We start from the raw sequence: 14,374 nt of genomic DNA on the forward strand, positions 1-14,374 counted from the left end.
CGTGCTATTCAGATCTTGTAAGTTCAGGTCTGTGGTTTCCTTTATGGAATTAATCCGTCTCTTGTTTGGTCTTCCTCTTTTTCTACTTCCTTCTGCTTTTCCCAGCATTATTGTCTTTTCTAGTGAATCAGGTCTTCTCATTATGTGTCCAAAGTATGATAACCTCAGTTTCATCATTTTCGCTTCTAGTGATAGTTCTGGTTTAATTTGTTCTAACACCCAATTATTTGTCTTTTTTGGTATCCTCAAAGCTGTCCTACAACCAGGGCTGTGGAGTCGGTACACCAAACCTTCAGCTCCGACTCCTCTATTTTTCTACTCTGCGACTCCGACTCCTCTATTTTTCTACTGTCCAACTCTGACTCCGACTCCACCCAAAATTGCTTCTTGTCAATCAAAATTTATTTGAAAGTCGGAGTCAGTACATTTCTACCGACTCCGACTCCTCCCAAAATTGCTCCCGACTCCAACTCCACCCAAAATTGCTCCCGACTCCGACTCCACGACTCCGACTCCACAGCCCTGCCTACAACGCCACATTTCAAATGAGTTGATTTTTCTCTTATCTGCTCTTTTCACTGTCCAACTTTCACATCCATACACAGAGATCAGAAATACCATGGTCTGAATGATCCTGACTTTAGTCTTCAGTAATACATCTTTGCATCTGAGGATCTTCTCTGGTTCTCTCAAAGCTGCCCTCCCCAGTCCTAGCCTTCTTCTGATTTCTTACTATTGTCTCCATTTTGGTTAATGACTGTGACAAGATATTGTTAATCCTTGACAAATTCAATGTCCTCATTGCCCACTTTAAAGTGACATAAATCTTCTATTGTCATTACTTTAGTCTTCTTGACATTCAAGCTGTAGTCCTGCTTTTGTGCTTTCCTCTTTAACTTTCATCAGCATTTGTTTCAGATCATTACTGGTTTCTGTTAGCAGTATGGTATCGTCTTCGTATCTTAAATTATTGATATTTCTCCCTCCAATTTTCACACCTCCTTCATCTGGGTCCAATCCTGCTTTACGTATAATATGTTCTGCATATAGACTAAACAAACAGGGTGATAAAATAGTCCTCTGTCTCACACCCTTTCTGATGGGGAACCAGCCGGTTTCTCCATATTCTGTCCTTACAGTAGTCTCTTGTCCAGAGACACACCAGAACAATCAGATGCTGTGGCACCCCCATTTCTTTTACAGCATTCCATAGTTTTTCATGATCTACACAGTCAAAGGCTTTGCTGTAATCTATACAGCACATGGTGATTTTCTTCTGAAATTCCTTGGTCTGTTCGATAATTACTGCATTCCCTGGGATCCCCTTTCTTTGGAATTGGGATGTATATTGAGCGCTTCCAGTCTGTGGGCCATTGTTTTATTTCCATATTTGTTGACAAATTTTTGTCAAAATTTGGACAGATTCCGTCTCAGTATCTTCTAGCAACTCAATTGGTGTGCCATCTATTCCTGGTGATTTACTTCTTCCAAGTATTTTAAGTGCAGTTTTCACCGCACATTCTAAAATTTCTGGTTCTTCTTCATATGGTTCCTCCATGAATGAATCTGTCATCCTTGCATCTCTTTTACAGAGTTCTTCAGTGTATTGCTTCCATCTTCTGTTTATTTTATCTTGGTCAATCAGTGTGTTCCCCTGTTGATTATTCAACACCCCTACTCTTGGTGTAAATTTCCCTTTGATTTCTCTAATCTTTTGGAATAGGGCTCATTCTACCTTCTTTATTATCTTCTATTTCTGTAGAATAATTATTGTAGAAGTTCTCTTGGCCTTACGTGCTAAGTCACTGTATTATTGCTTTTAGGGTTTTAACCGTGTTTCTATCTCCTTTTGCTTTTGCTTTCCTTCTTTCTTTAACTATTTGAAGAGTTTCATCTGTCATCCATTGAGGTCTTTAATTAGAGGTATTGTCTTTTTGCATTCTTCCCTGTTAACGTGTCTGACTTCACTCCATAGTTCTTCTGGTTCTCTGTCAACTAAGCTGAAAGCCTCAAATCTGTTCCTTATTTGATTGTTATATTCTTCTGGGATGTAAATTGTATTTTGGCATTATGATTGCTTTGTTGTTGTTCTTTAGCTTTACTCTGATTTTCGATATTAATAGTTCACAACAACAAATATCATACAGGGGTGCATTTATGGACTCTTGGGGGGAGAGATGACAAGTTATTTATACGCTTAAAAAGTTACCATTACAGCACTGGCTCCATCAGAAACCTGCGGCTAGGCAGGTGCTGTATAGCCGGCTTGGCGAACCAACCAATTAAGCCGAGACCGACCGTATGCATTGGAAGGGGCCGACTCCGTTTAGAACTGCCGCGGTTACCGCGCCACGCTCTCCCTCATGAAAGATACTGTATTGGGAAACAACGCAGCACCGATAGACAACAGCAGGTCTTTTTTCTATGGCTATGGCGCACAGATTTCCTCATTCCCCTTACTTGAACTTGGGACCTTCTGCATACAAAGCAGGTGCTCTGCTCTACCACTGAGCTAGGGTCCTACTCTGCTAACTGCCCTCTTCGGGGAGAGAACAGAAACTGGGACCTGTAAGAGGGTGTTGTTGTCGTTGTTTTACGGGGGTTGGGGGGCTGCTCCGCCTACTCAAGTCTTGACCCTCTGCTTTCAAACGGAACCGGAAGGGAGGCATGCGTGTAACTTATCTTCTTTGCCTATCTCTATAATTGCTTGCACGGATGGTCGCTGACGTTCATAGAGATAGAAACACTTTCTTATGTTTTTACACTCCACTTCCCAAACTTCCGAGGCTTTGTGCGCATGCTCGAGTATACGCACAAGGCAGGACAAATATGGCCGCGCTCTGTGGCGGCTTCCGGTGTCAACAGTCATCTGGAGAATGAGTATGGTGAGGAAGTTGATTTTGGAGGTTGCTCCTTCGTGCATAAGTTAGTCCTCCCTGCGTGTCTGTAGAAGACTTATTCAACTCTCGAATTCTGTGCGATTCATACGAGCAAGGTGTTGCCTCCTCTCCTTGTGAATTGATTTCAAGAGACGTGGCTGAAGAAGAATGACTAGCGAAGGTAATGAAGCGCGGAACCCAGCAGAGGGTGGACCCCTCAAACTGCAGTTTGTTCCCTTCAGTAGTGCCTTGGATGCAGGCTTTTGGCATGAACTGACCCAGAAGAAGCTCAATGAGTACAAGCTCGACGAGACTCTGAAAGCCATCAGAGGCTATTACTATAATGGTAATTATACCGCGAACACCCCTCTTTTCCGGAGGGGGATTGTTGTTTAAGAAACGATGTTTTATGCTGTTGGGTGATGTCGTGCAGATTAAAGGCTGCTTCTCATGATCCTGAAATGTGTGTTGAGCAAATTGGTTCAGGCTGGATGACAAGATGAAGTAATCATGTAATTGCTTCACTATAATTGCTTCACCGTATGATGTGCAGTCTGAACCAGCGCACGTTTACTCGGCAGCAAGCACCGTTAAATTCAGTATGTTATTTTCAAATTAGGGTGCATAGAATTGTAGCCAGTTTTACACATTTAGTTCTGAGTAAGCCCAATTGAACTCAGTAGGACTTACTTCTGAATAAACATGCCTCAGATCAGGCTAGAAGTCGGGGTTTTCAGTTCAAGCTGATGCTTTATAAATCTATAGAGGCTTCAGCATCATTGTCTGTGACACTGAAAAAAATGTATTTATTTATATATATTTTATTTATTTTTTATTTATTCAGCTTCTATCCCGCCCGACTAGCAACAGCTCTCTGGGCGGCAAACATGTATTTATTTAACAGGATTTATATACTGCTTAATTATCAAGATCTCAGCAGTTTACATAAAACAATATAAAATGTACATTAATGTACAATAATAGTAAAATTAAATATTAAAAAGATTTTTTCCAAAATACAACTAAAATTGGTCATTTAAAAATGTAATAAAATAAAATTATCTGGTTAAGGCTGATATCCTAATTATATGTCTAGGTTGACTTACCTAAGGGAAAAAAGGTTTTGCAGGTGCAAGAAACAATACAGCATAGGTACTTGCCTAATTCAGTGGGCAGGGAGTTCCAGAGTATAGGTGTTGCCACACTGAAGAATCAATTCCTTGCAAGTGCAGAATGAACATTATGTGGCACTTGTAAAAGTGTCAGTTCCGCAGACTGAAGCAGTCAATAAGGTGTATATGAGGTAAGGTGATCCTTCAGATAATCTGGTCCCAAACTCTTGAGGACTTTTTATACTAATAGTAGTACCTTGAACTCAGCCTATTAACACATTGGAGCCAGTGCAGATCTCTGAGCAGGGGTGTAATTTGCTGACAGGGACTCACTCCTATTGTATTGGGATATTGGTTGCTTCAGCTGACAGCAAGGTCTGACCTTGTTTAAACTATGGTTCATCCTATTTTCATGTGAATAGGCTCTATGTGGTCTGAGATTAATGGAAAGATATGGGAAACCAACTTGATTTTAAAAAATTAAAAGCGGTTTAGATTAGACATATGGTGCATCAGTTCCAGCCAACGATGACATGTCCCTGAGCCCCATCAGCACAGTCTCAGATCAGTTCTGTGGAAGACTTCTCTCAGTCATTCTCCCGCCCATTATCTCTTTTCGAAGCTGAGGAGCCTAGCACACTCCATATAGTAGGGGTAGGTGGGGACTGATAGAAAAAAGTATTTCTGCCTCTACCACCTGAAGGAGAGGAAAAAGGGAGCACTTTACAGTTGTTTTTTGCAGGGCTGTGGAGTCAGAGTCGGTAGATATGTACCAACTCCGACTCCGATTCCAACTCCTTCATAAATGGCAAATGTATATTAACTAGTAATAACAAATTTACTGTAGTAAAATGATAGCACAAGGCATTTCATCACCACCACGTGAATCCAGAGCTTGGAAAAGTTACTTTTTTAAACTGCAATTCCCATCAGCCCCAGGGATTGGGGTCGTGGGAGTTGTAGTTCAAAAAAGTAACTTTTCCAAGCTCTGGATCCATGTGGTGGTGATGAAATGCCTTGTGCTACCATTTTACTACAGTAAATGTGTTATTACTAGTTAATATACATTTGCCATTTATGAAGGAGTCGGAGTCGGACAGTAGAAAAATAGAGCAGTCGGAGTCGAAGGTCTGGCGTACCGACTCCACAGCCCTGATTTTTTGTTAACTTCTGGTTTTAACAGCTGATGCTTCTCTCTGTCCCATCCAATAGATATTTGGGAAGGGGCCCAACAATTCAGATGCCACTGTTCTTTCAAATTGAAAATGGGAAAAATGACAACCCAATCTCATCTGTTCGAGCTGCCTACTTTCTCTTGTAGTGGTATATATGTGTGTTGTGGGCAGGGAGAGAGAAGAAATGTTCCTTGTGCCACACAGAATGGGGAAATATGTCCTTTCAAATCACACTGTCTTTCATGCAGTACTTTGCTGTGAAATGGGGAACCAGTTATGAAACCACCATGTGGGGAAAGACATCTGGACTGCTCAGTCATTAAACAATCTTGGAGAGGCGGGGGCTATATCAAGACTGTGTACTAGATGAGCAACACTGTTTCCTTGATGGGGAGACTATATATAATCTGGATATGCCCACAGTTGTATAACTACCACTGTTCTCAAAATGTTGTTGATCTTGTTCCAGGAGATCCTGCTGGTATGCCAGCTCGTTTGACACTGGAATTTAGTGCTTTTGATACGTAAGTAACTTGAGTGGTTCCTGTTAACTTTATTTCTCATTTTAAGAGAGCTGACATTGCAGTCGGCCACCATGGCTTGACACTGTGAGATGAAGGCTACACATCCATCCAAGTGGTTCCAAATAGACCTTCTGTAACACTATCTGTACTGCTATTCCACTTTTCCCTTACCCACCCTATCATCCCACTTTTCTTCCTACAGCAAAAAATCTGCCTTTTTAATTAAAAAGAGGTCCAGAATGACCCCACAATAATTTTTGTGTGCTGTATTTCACATTTACTGGTGTGGTGTTTGGGGATGTGGGTTTCATGATATCTAAGCACTGTTCTTGCTACTTTTGCTCCACACCTTTCTATTGTCTTGAAGCACGGTGGAAAAATGTCTTTCAGCATTCGACTTCCTAGTGAAAATTTAATTTTAATGGACTGGTGGGAGGAACAAAGAGGGAAGGTGGTGTGACGTCAGGAGCAGAACTCATTTCAGACACATCCCGTCACTGATGTATATAAGAAACGGCGCCATAAAAATCTTGAAGAAAAAAATGGGATGTGTAAAGGAAGTGTGGAAGGTCTGTTAAAGTATTGTAACCAAAAACATCTCTGCAATGTGATGGACTTATCCACAGTAAGATATAGCAAAGTTGGAGTTGATCAATGTGATGTTCCTATATATTAGTGTATATATGGTAAGTGCTGGTTGTTTAGAGTATACATGGTAAGTAGTGAAAGAGGAGGGGGAGTGAATGGGCAATAGAATGCTTGATGATTGGCTGAATGTTTAAAATGGCTGACAGTATAAATGAAAGGATGACAGGTAAATCTGGGTGAATGTGAGATGGTGAATTGTGGAATCTGGGGGGAGAAGAGAAAGAGTGGATTGCTTGGTGGGGTTTAGAGAGTTGTTTACCAGGAGGGAGGTGGAGTTCGGATTAGTATTGAGTAAAACCATATGCTTATGTGCCTTAAGAAGAAATCTTGTTAATCTTGTTAGCTTTGTTATCTGTAATAAATACTTAATTTGGTTTACCAAAGACCTGATCCTTGGCTGGGGTTTCACAGACCAGAAGGGAGGGTAAGGTAATGACCAAGGCTGAAGGGGAACTGTAACAAATGGTGGCAGCGGTGAAGAGAATAACAATACCAGTATTCAGAGTCTCTGGCAATACTAGTATTGGGACGTTACTGGTGGTTGCCTAGCAGGGGGATCTGTTGAGATCTGTGCTAGAGCGGGGAGAGAAATCATAAGAGAGAGCGGTCCGGACTGGTGGAGTCCCTGGTGGTGCCTAGAGACAGGCAGTAACCACGAGCAGGTAGGAACCTGACAAGGAGAGCCAGGGAAGGACGCCTCACATGTGGTGTCAGTAGCGGTGGGATACGAACAACAGAGAATCCAGATACGAACCAAAGAGAGTCCCAAAGACACGTGGTGACAAAGGAGACTACGTCACAGGTGTTGGCTGTAGCAGTGAGATACGAATACTAGACAATCCCTATAGTTGTGTGGCAAACAGAAATAACAAAACAAGATTTCTTGTGAGAGTGACTGGCAAAGAGTGTGTGGCAAAGAGTGAGTGAACTCAAACACCATGGCTGAATACATAAAAATGAAAAGAGAGGAGCTGGTGGAGAAGTGCATAACATTCAATTTACCTCATGAGGGTAAAGGGGTAGATGAATTGAGGGTAGCACTTATAGGATTTGCAACTGCCCAGCAAAAACAACCTGTCAGAGAAGAGACCCCAGAAGGATATTTAAGCAATCCCGCTTATATAGAGTACTTGAGAGAGAAGTTGGGGATGGAAGGTGCAGAGAAGGAAAAACAGAGAGAGTTGGAAGCTGAGAGATTGAGGATGGAGGCTGAGGAAAAAGACAAGCAGAGAGAGTTGGAAGCTGAGAGATTGAGGATGGAGGCTGAGGAAAAAGATAAACAGCGGGAGTTGGAAGCTGAGAGATTGAGGATGGAAGGTGCAGAGAAGGAAAAACAGAGGGAGTTGGAAATTGAGAGAATGAGATTGGGGTTTGAGGAGAGGGAGAAGCAACGAGCATTGGATGCTGAATTACAAGTAGAAAAGTTAAAATTTGATAGAGAGAAATTTCACTCTGAGGAGACAAGGAAAGAGAGAGATGGAGCAAAAATAAAAATTACTCCAAAGGACTTTGAGCCTGGTCAAGATCCTCAAATTTACCTCAGCACCTTTGAAAAAGCAGCTCAGTTGTGGGGGCTACCTGAAGATAAATACATGCAGTATTTATCAAACCTGATTAAAGGGGAATTGGCTGAGGTATACCAATATTTCCCCTCAGACAAGCCCGTCACCTATGCTGAATTCAAAGAAGCAGTGTTTAAAAGATTCAGACTGGGGCCTGATTATTTTAGAAAGCTTTTCAGAAATTGCCAGATACAGACAGGGAGGTCTTTTGTGGAACTGGGAGCAAAGTTGATGGATATATTTGGAAAGTGGATGAGTAGTGCCAAAGCTCAGTCAGTGGAAGAGGTGAAAAGCCTCATGATACTGGATCAATTATACCATCAGTTACCACCAGAAATAAGGCTCCTGGTCAAAGACCGTTCCCCTACATCTGTGCAGGAGGCCGCAGAGCTGGCGGATCACTTCGCCTCTAATAGAACTGGCTGGGTGGGGAAAACATCAAGGGAGTTTAAACCCAGACCATATAGTGCTGGCAGAAGGGATGTGGTACCACAGCGAGTGAGTCCTCCATTAAAATCTGAAGGGCACAGGACACCCCAGAGTGGATCTGTGTACCCTAAAAGTGAGGAGAAATTATGCTACAAATGTGGTAGACCAGGGCACCTACGTTTTCAATGTGAGGTTGCCAACCCCAGTAGTAATCCTGCTCAGACAAGGGCAGTGAAAACAGAGCCCAAGGCTTTAGAAACAGCGAAAAAGGTTCAGTTTTGCCAGATAAACTGGACAGAAGTAACAGACCTTGATTCAAGTCTGAGAGAGGAAGTGAGTGTACAAGGGGCAAATTATTGGGCATTGCTTGACACTGGTGCCGCTCAGACGTTACTGAGGCCAGATTTAATAAAATCTGAAGAAATATTACCTCAGGAAACAGTGACTATCCAAGGAGTGAGGGGTCAACCAGAAAGTTTGCCTGTGGCCCTGGTGGAAATGACTTGGAGAGGCCGAGAGGGCCGATATAAAGTAGGCATTAATGCCCAGCAACAAGAACCAGTAATACTGGGAAGGGATGTAATGGGCGCCCAAGGAAAGATCTATGTAGTGACCAGACAGAAAATTGGCAGAGAAAAAGAAGCCATATTAAGGGGGGCTGAAACAAACAGGGTGGAATCTGTTAACCAGCCTCAGGTCACCATAGCAACCACTAGCAGGCCTGCTGAAGAAGACAAACTGTATCAAGTGGTCTCTGGGGAAGAAGCAGAGCAATTCAGGGAAGAGCTGCATAAAGATATCAGTTTGAAGCAGGTAAAGGAACAAGCGCTGACCCAACAGATTCCTTTCACTGACAAACTGAGGAATCAAGTTGTGTGTGAGAATGGGATTTTATATAGACTGTGGATGCCTGCTGAGAGAAAGGATGAATGTGAACCAGTGAAACAAATGATGGAAGTGGTAAAATAGAATCTGAGTCAAGCTCAGCAGAAGCAAAGTTACTGGTATGACAGAACAGCCAGAGAACGTGTGTATAATGTGGGAGATATGGTTATGGCGTTCATACCCAGGAAACATGACAAATTACAGGCTAACTGGGAAGGACCATATACCATCAGAGAAAGGCTTGACACAGTGACATATGTAATCACCACAGACCAATTAAACAAAAGCAAAGTGGTTCATGTAAATATGTTAAAGCCTTACCATACCAGGGATGCACAGGTGTTGCAAGTTACCTTATTCCCTGAGGGAAGTGGGCCTGAACTTCCAGATTTGGTACAGGAAAGCAAAGACAAAGGAGGGGTAGATCAAGTGGAATGGTCAGAGGAGGTAGAGGAGGAAGTAAAAGAAGAGATTCTGAGAGTTTTGAAAACCTATAGGAATCTCTTTAGCAACAAACCTGGCCGAACCAGTATAGTTATACATTCCATTGATACTGGAGATCATGCCCCAATCAGATCTGTTCCGTACCGTATGAATGGGAAAGTTTTGAATGGGATCAAAAAGGAGGTGGAAGATATGCTGGAATTAGGAGTGATCAGGGAATCCATCAGTCCCTGGGCCTCAAGTATTGTCCTGGTTCCGAAAAAAGATGGAACGACAAGGTTTTGCATTGATTATCGGCTAATCAATAAAATTACTGTCCCAGATGCGTATCCTATGCCTAGGGTAGACGCTATGTTAGAGTTATTGGGAGCAGCAACCATTATCTCTACACTAGATCTCTGTAAAGGATTTTGGCAAATGGAACTAGATGAGCAATCCAGAGCCAAAACTGCCTTCAGTACACCAGATGGGTTATATGAGTTTGTGACCTTACCCATGGGACTAAGGAACTCACCAAGTTCATTTCAGAGGCTAATCAATACTGTGTTGCGAGGCATGTCAGATTTTGCAGTGGCCTATATCGATGACGTGGCCATTTTTAGCAAGTCGGTGCCTGAGCATGTCCAACACCTGACAACAGTATTGGAGGCCTTAAGAAAAGCAGGCCTCACAATAAAAGCTAAGAAATGCCAGTTTGGACTAAAGGAAGTAATCTATTTAGGACATAAGGTGGGGAGTGGGAAAATCACCCCCTTATGGAGCAAGGTGGAGGCAATACAAGCGTGGCCGATCCCCTTAACCAAAAAACAAGTAAGGGCATTTCTGGGTGTGGCTGGATTTTATAGGAAGTTTGTGAGAAATTTTGGGGAAATAGCAACCCCCTTGCATGAATTGACCAAGAAGAAGTGTTCTGAGCATGTGGTATGGACGGATGAATGTCAGAAGGCTTTTGATCTGCTGAAGCAAGCCTTGTGCCAAGGACCCATATTAATAGCACCAGACTATGAGCAACCATTCATCGTGGCTACAGATGCGTCAGACCTGGCGCTGGGAGTCGTCTTGCTGCAGGAGAGAGAAGGCACCAGACATCCAGTGGCGTATCTGAGTCGCAAGCTGACGCCGAGGGAGAAAAACTATTCGTCGGTCCAGAAGGAGTGCCTAGCGGTCGTGTGGGGACTGAACAAGTTGCGCCCATACGTGTGGGGACGAAGATTCACAGTGACTACGGATCATCGGGCCTTGTTATGGTTGCAGACTATGAAAAACCATAACACTATGCTGCAGAGGTGGTCCTGGGCCCTACAGGACTATCAAGTGGACTTCCAGTTCATCAAAGGCAAGGACAATGTACTGGCCGATGGACTTTCCAGGCAAGTGGCTGGGACTGCAGTGACGTGACCAGACAGAGGAACAAAGAAAGACATTTTCCCCATAGAGACTTTTATTTGTTAACGCGACGTATAAATCCTGGAACAGGAATAATACTCTGCAGTTGTTTAAGGGGGGGGGGAATGTGATGTTCCTATATATTAGTGTATATATGGTAAGTGCTGGTTGTTTAGAGTATACATGGTAAGTAGTGAAAGAGGAGGGGGAGTGAATGGGCAATAGAATTCTTGATGATTGGCTGAATGTTTAAAATGGCTGACAGTATAAATGAAAGGATGACAGGTAAATCTGGGTGAATGTGAGGTGGTGAATTGTGGAATCTGGGGGGAGAAGAGAAAGAGTGGATTGCTTGGTGGGGTTTAGAGAGTTGTTTACCAGGAGGGAGGTGGAGTTCGGATTAGTATTGAGTAAAACCATATGCTTATGTGCCTTAAGAAGAAATCTTGTTAATCTTGTTAGCTTTGTTATCTGTAATAAATACTTAATTTGGTTTACCAAAGGCCTGATCCTTGGCTGGGGTTTCACAGACCAGAAGGGAGGGTAAGGTAATGACCAAGGCTGAAGGGGAACTGTAACAAATGGTGGCAGCGGTGAAGAGAATAACAATACCAGTATTCAGAGTGTCTGGGAATACTAGTATTAGGACGTTACTGGTGGTTGCCTAGCAGGGGGGTCTGTTGAGATCTGTGCTAGAGCGGGGAGAGAAATCATAAGAGAGAGCGGTCCGGACTGGTGGAGTCCCTGGTGGTGCCTAGAGACAGGCAGTAACCACGAGCAGGTAGGAACCTGACAGGGAGAGCCAGGGAAGGACGCCTCACAATCAACATGACACATATTGTACATGCCACACTCATAGCTGTGCCTATTTTTTAAAACCTTGGTGAGAAGGGAAAAAATGGTGCCATGAGCTTAGACTCCTGTTAGAAGGGGATGTTAAGGAACAAGGACCCAAAGGTGTAGTGGTGTAAGGACAGTGACAGAGTAGGCACTGATCTGAAAAAAACATGACTCACAGAGGATATAACTCTGATGAAGAGAAGGGCTTAGCCTGGGCAGAAGGAGCTGAGAAGAGAAGCTCAAGACCAGATCGAGCTGTTGGGGGAGGGGAAAAATCACACAAAGTGCTTTATATGGCTAGCAGGAACACTGAGTGGGGAGAGACAAGTGTTTAACAAGCAGTACAATAATTAATGTGGAGTTCTAGAAATATTGTGATCTATGGATTTTGTGACTTCTAGCAGATTAACATGGCCTTTGAATACATGCCTTCCAATGTGTCAGATGTGGTTTTTGGAACCCCATCCTAACTATGCAAAGAGGATACATATCTCTGCTTGTGAAATGGACCTATTCCTTTTTTTGACGTATTTTGACATACCAGGTGGTGATTCTGCAAAACTGAAGCCATAGTTGTTTGTGTTCTGCTTCTGGCTAGAAATGTACTCAACTCAGTTTCCTGTTCTCCCATAGCATATCTCTTTTATCAGTCATCTAATCCAACATCCCTTCCTCTGCCATCTGAGGCTGAGAACAATGCAAATAACTGCTAGCTGTTTGATTGTGCTGGTTTTGAAATTATGGATTATGCAATACATATTGATCAAGGTGGGGACCTGTGGTCCTCCAGAAATTGTAGAACTCCAACTCCCATTAGCCTCAGCCACCAAGGCAAGTGATCAGGGGTGATGGGAGCTGTAGTTCAACAACATCTGAACGGTCTTGGGTTTTTCACTTCTATATGGAGAGACTTTTATAACTGATTAAAATATCCAGATTTACATAGTTTATTTTCAGATTTTTGGGGGGAAGGAATATGCAGAGTATCAACAAGGCTGGTTTGTGTTAATACCATAACAAATATTGCGAAATAGTTCCAAGAGTGCCTGTGTTTTCCCTAGGAATGCCCCAACACCAGCACATTGCTGTCCTGCTATGGGAATATTGTATAACACCAACACCTTGGAATCATTCAAATCCTGTGATAAGAAGCTTCTGCTTGAGCAAGCAGCAAATGAGGTAAGATAAAAATGTGAATGTAGGAAACAGCTTTTAAGAACAGTTTCCCTGTGGCAGAGGGGAAAAAGACTTTGGTATGTGTAACCCTGGTTTGAGGTTGTATTCCTATTTTGGAAAGCTATTTACATATTGTATTCATGCTTAGTTTGAAGTAAGTCCCACCGAGTTCAATAATACTTATTCCCAAGTTAAGTGGGTGCAGGATTTCAAGCTTTGTTTCTGAGGCTTATTTCAGGAAAGATATTTAGCTATGTCACTGCCATATATTGCCACAAAATTGTTTGTTTTACGATATTGCTTGAGATGACCTGTTTTGATGCTATTTAAGGAGTAGGCAAATAAATTGAGGAGGCAGAGATGACAAACCTCAAAACAAATGGCTTATATTTGTTTTTATTTTACTTGTTCCCAGTATTCCTTAAGTTAGTGCCTTAAGGGCAATATAGTTAATAAAGTTAATTTGCACACACACACACATAGTTCTCTTATGTAGCAGACATTGTACAATTGTGATTTAAGAAAAAGATGCAAATATATGAAAACGGGATGTATTTTCATATATTTGCATCTTTTTCTTAAATCACAAGGAAGACCCTAAAGAAAGATTACATTTAACAATGTAATCCTGTGCATATCTTCCCCACTGAGTTCATGAGAACTTCACCCACAGTGTGCAGGATTGCACCCTAATTGATGCAAAGATTATGTCTGTGCTGTACTCACAAACTGGCTTAACTGTCAAGGTTTTTCCAAAGTGACCCTGAGATTTGTAGCTTTGTGAGGGTGCTGAAAATTCTCATAGAAATCCTGGAATGAAAACCTGATGGTTAATGCCTGTTTAAATTTGCACTGTAGCATGCTCTCCATATATTTGGCCTCATAAGTAACAAGGGCTCTATAATACTGATATTAAAATAGCTTTTATATGCTTCCAGCATATGTTGATAGGAGAGATCTTTTGAAATAATTTTCAGATACAGCATGAAACTGAGTTTTCCATGTGCTTTAAACAAAGGACCAGTTCAAATACACAAAGAATACAAGGTTAGGAAAGAGAGCAGCCCATGGGATTACATGTGTCCTCCCCATCCCTTATGAATTCTTCTTCCTGTGTTTGCAGTTATATACAACTTTCACCAGCCTGCATTAAAATGAAAACTGATAACAATCCTAAATTCGCTTTGAGAAATCATATGACCCACTCCTGTTCTTGCTGGTTCTATTTGCGTATTCAAACTAAGAATGAGTGTAGCATAGTGCTAAAAGATTGAGCTATGAATCAGAAAGCCCCTGGTTCAAATCTTGCCTTTG

General features: G+C 42.2%; 1 protein-coding gene across 2 annotated transcripts in view; it reads left to right on the plus strand.

Moving 5' to 3' along the window:
- Window positions 1-2,290: 2,290 nt before the first annotated feature.
- ATG7 (autophagy related 7) overlaps window positions 2,291-14,374 on the plus strand; it is a 209,159-nt gene continuing 197,075 nt past the window's right edge. Inside the window, exons 1-3 of one of the 2 annotated variants that reach the window (XM_061618083.1) lie at window positions 2,291-3,060; window positions 5,636-5,690; window positions 12,946-13,063. In XM_061618083.1, the coding sequence (XP_061474067.1) occupies window positions 3,048-3,060; window positions 5,636-5,690; window positions 12,946-13,063 (186 nt within the window). In that variant the 5' untranslated portion in view covers window positions 2,291-3,047. Of the gene's footprint in view, window positions 3,226-5,635; window positions 5,691-12,945; window positions 13,064-14,374 lie in introns of both variants that reach the window. The other variant, XM_061618081.1, reaches the window with a different exon arrangement.

Source organism: Rhineura floridana, chromosome 3, assembly GCF_030035675.1.
Source record: "Rhineura floridana isolate rRhiFlo1 chromosome 3, rRhiFlo1.hap2, whole genome shotgun sequence".
Classification (NCBI taxonomy): Eukaryota; Metazoa; Chordata; class Lepidosauria; order Squamata; family Rhineuridae; genus Rhineura; species Rhineura floridana.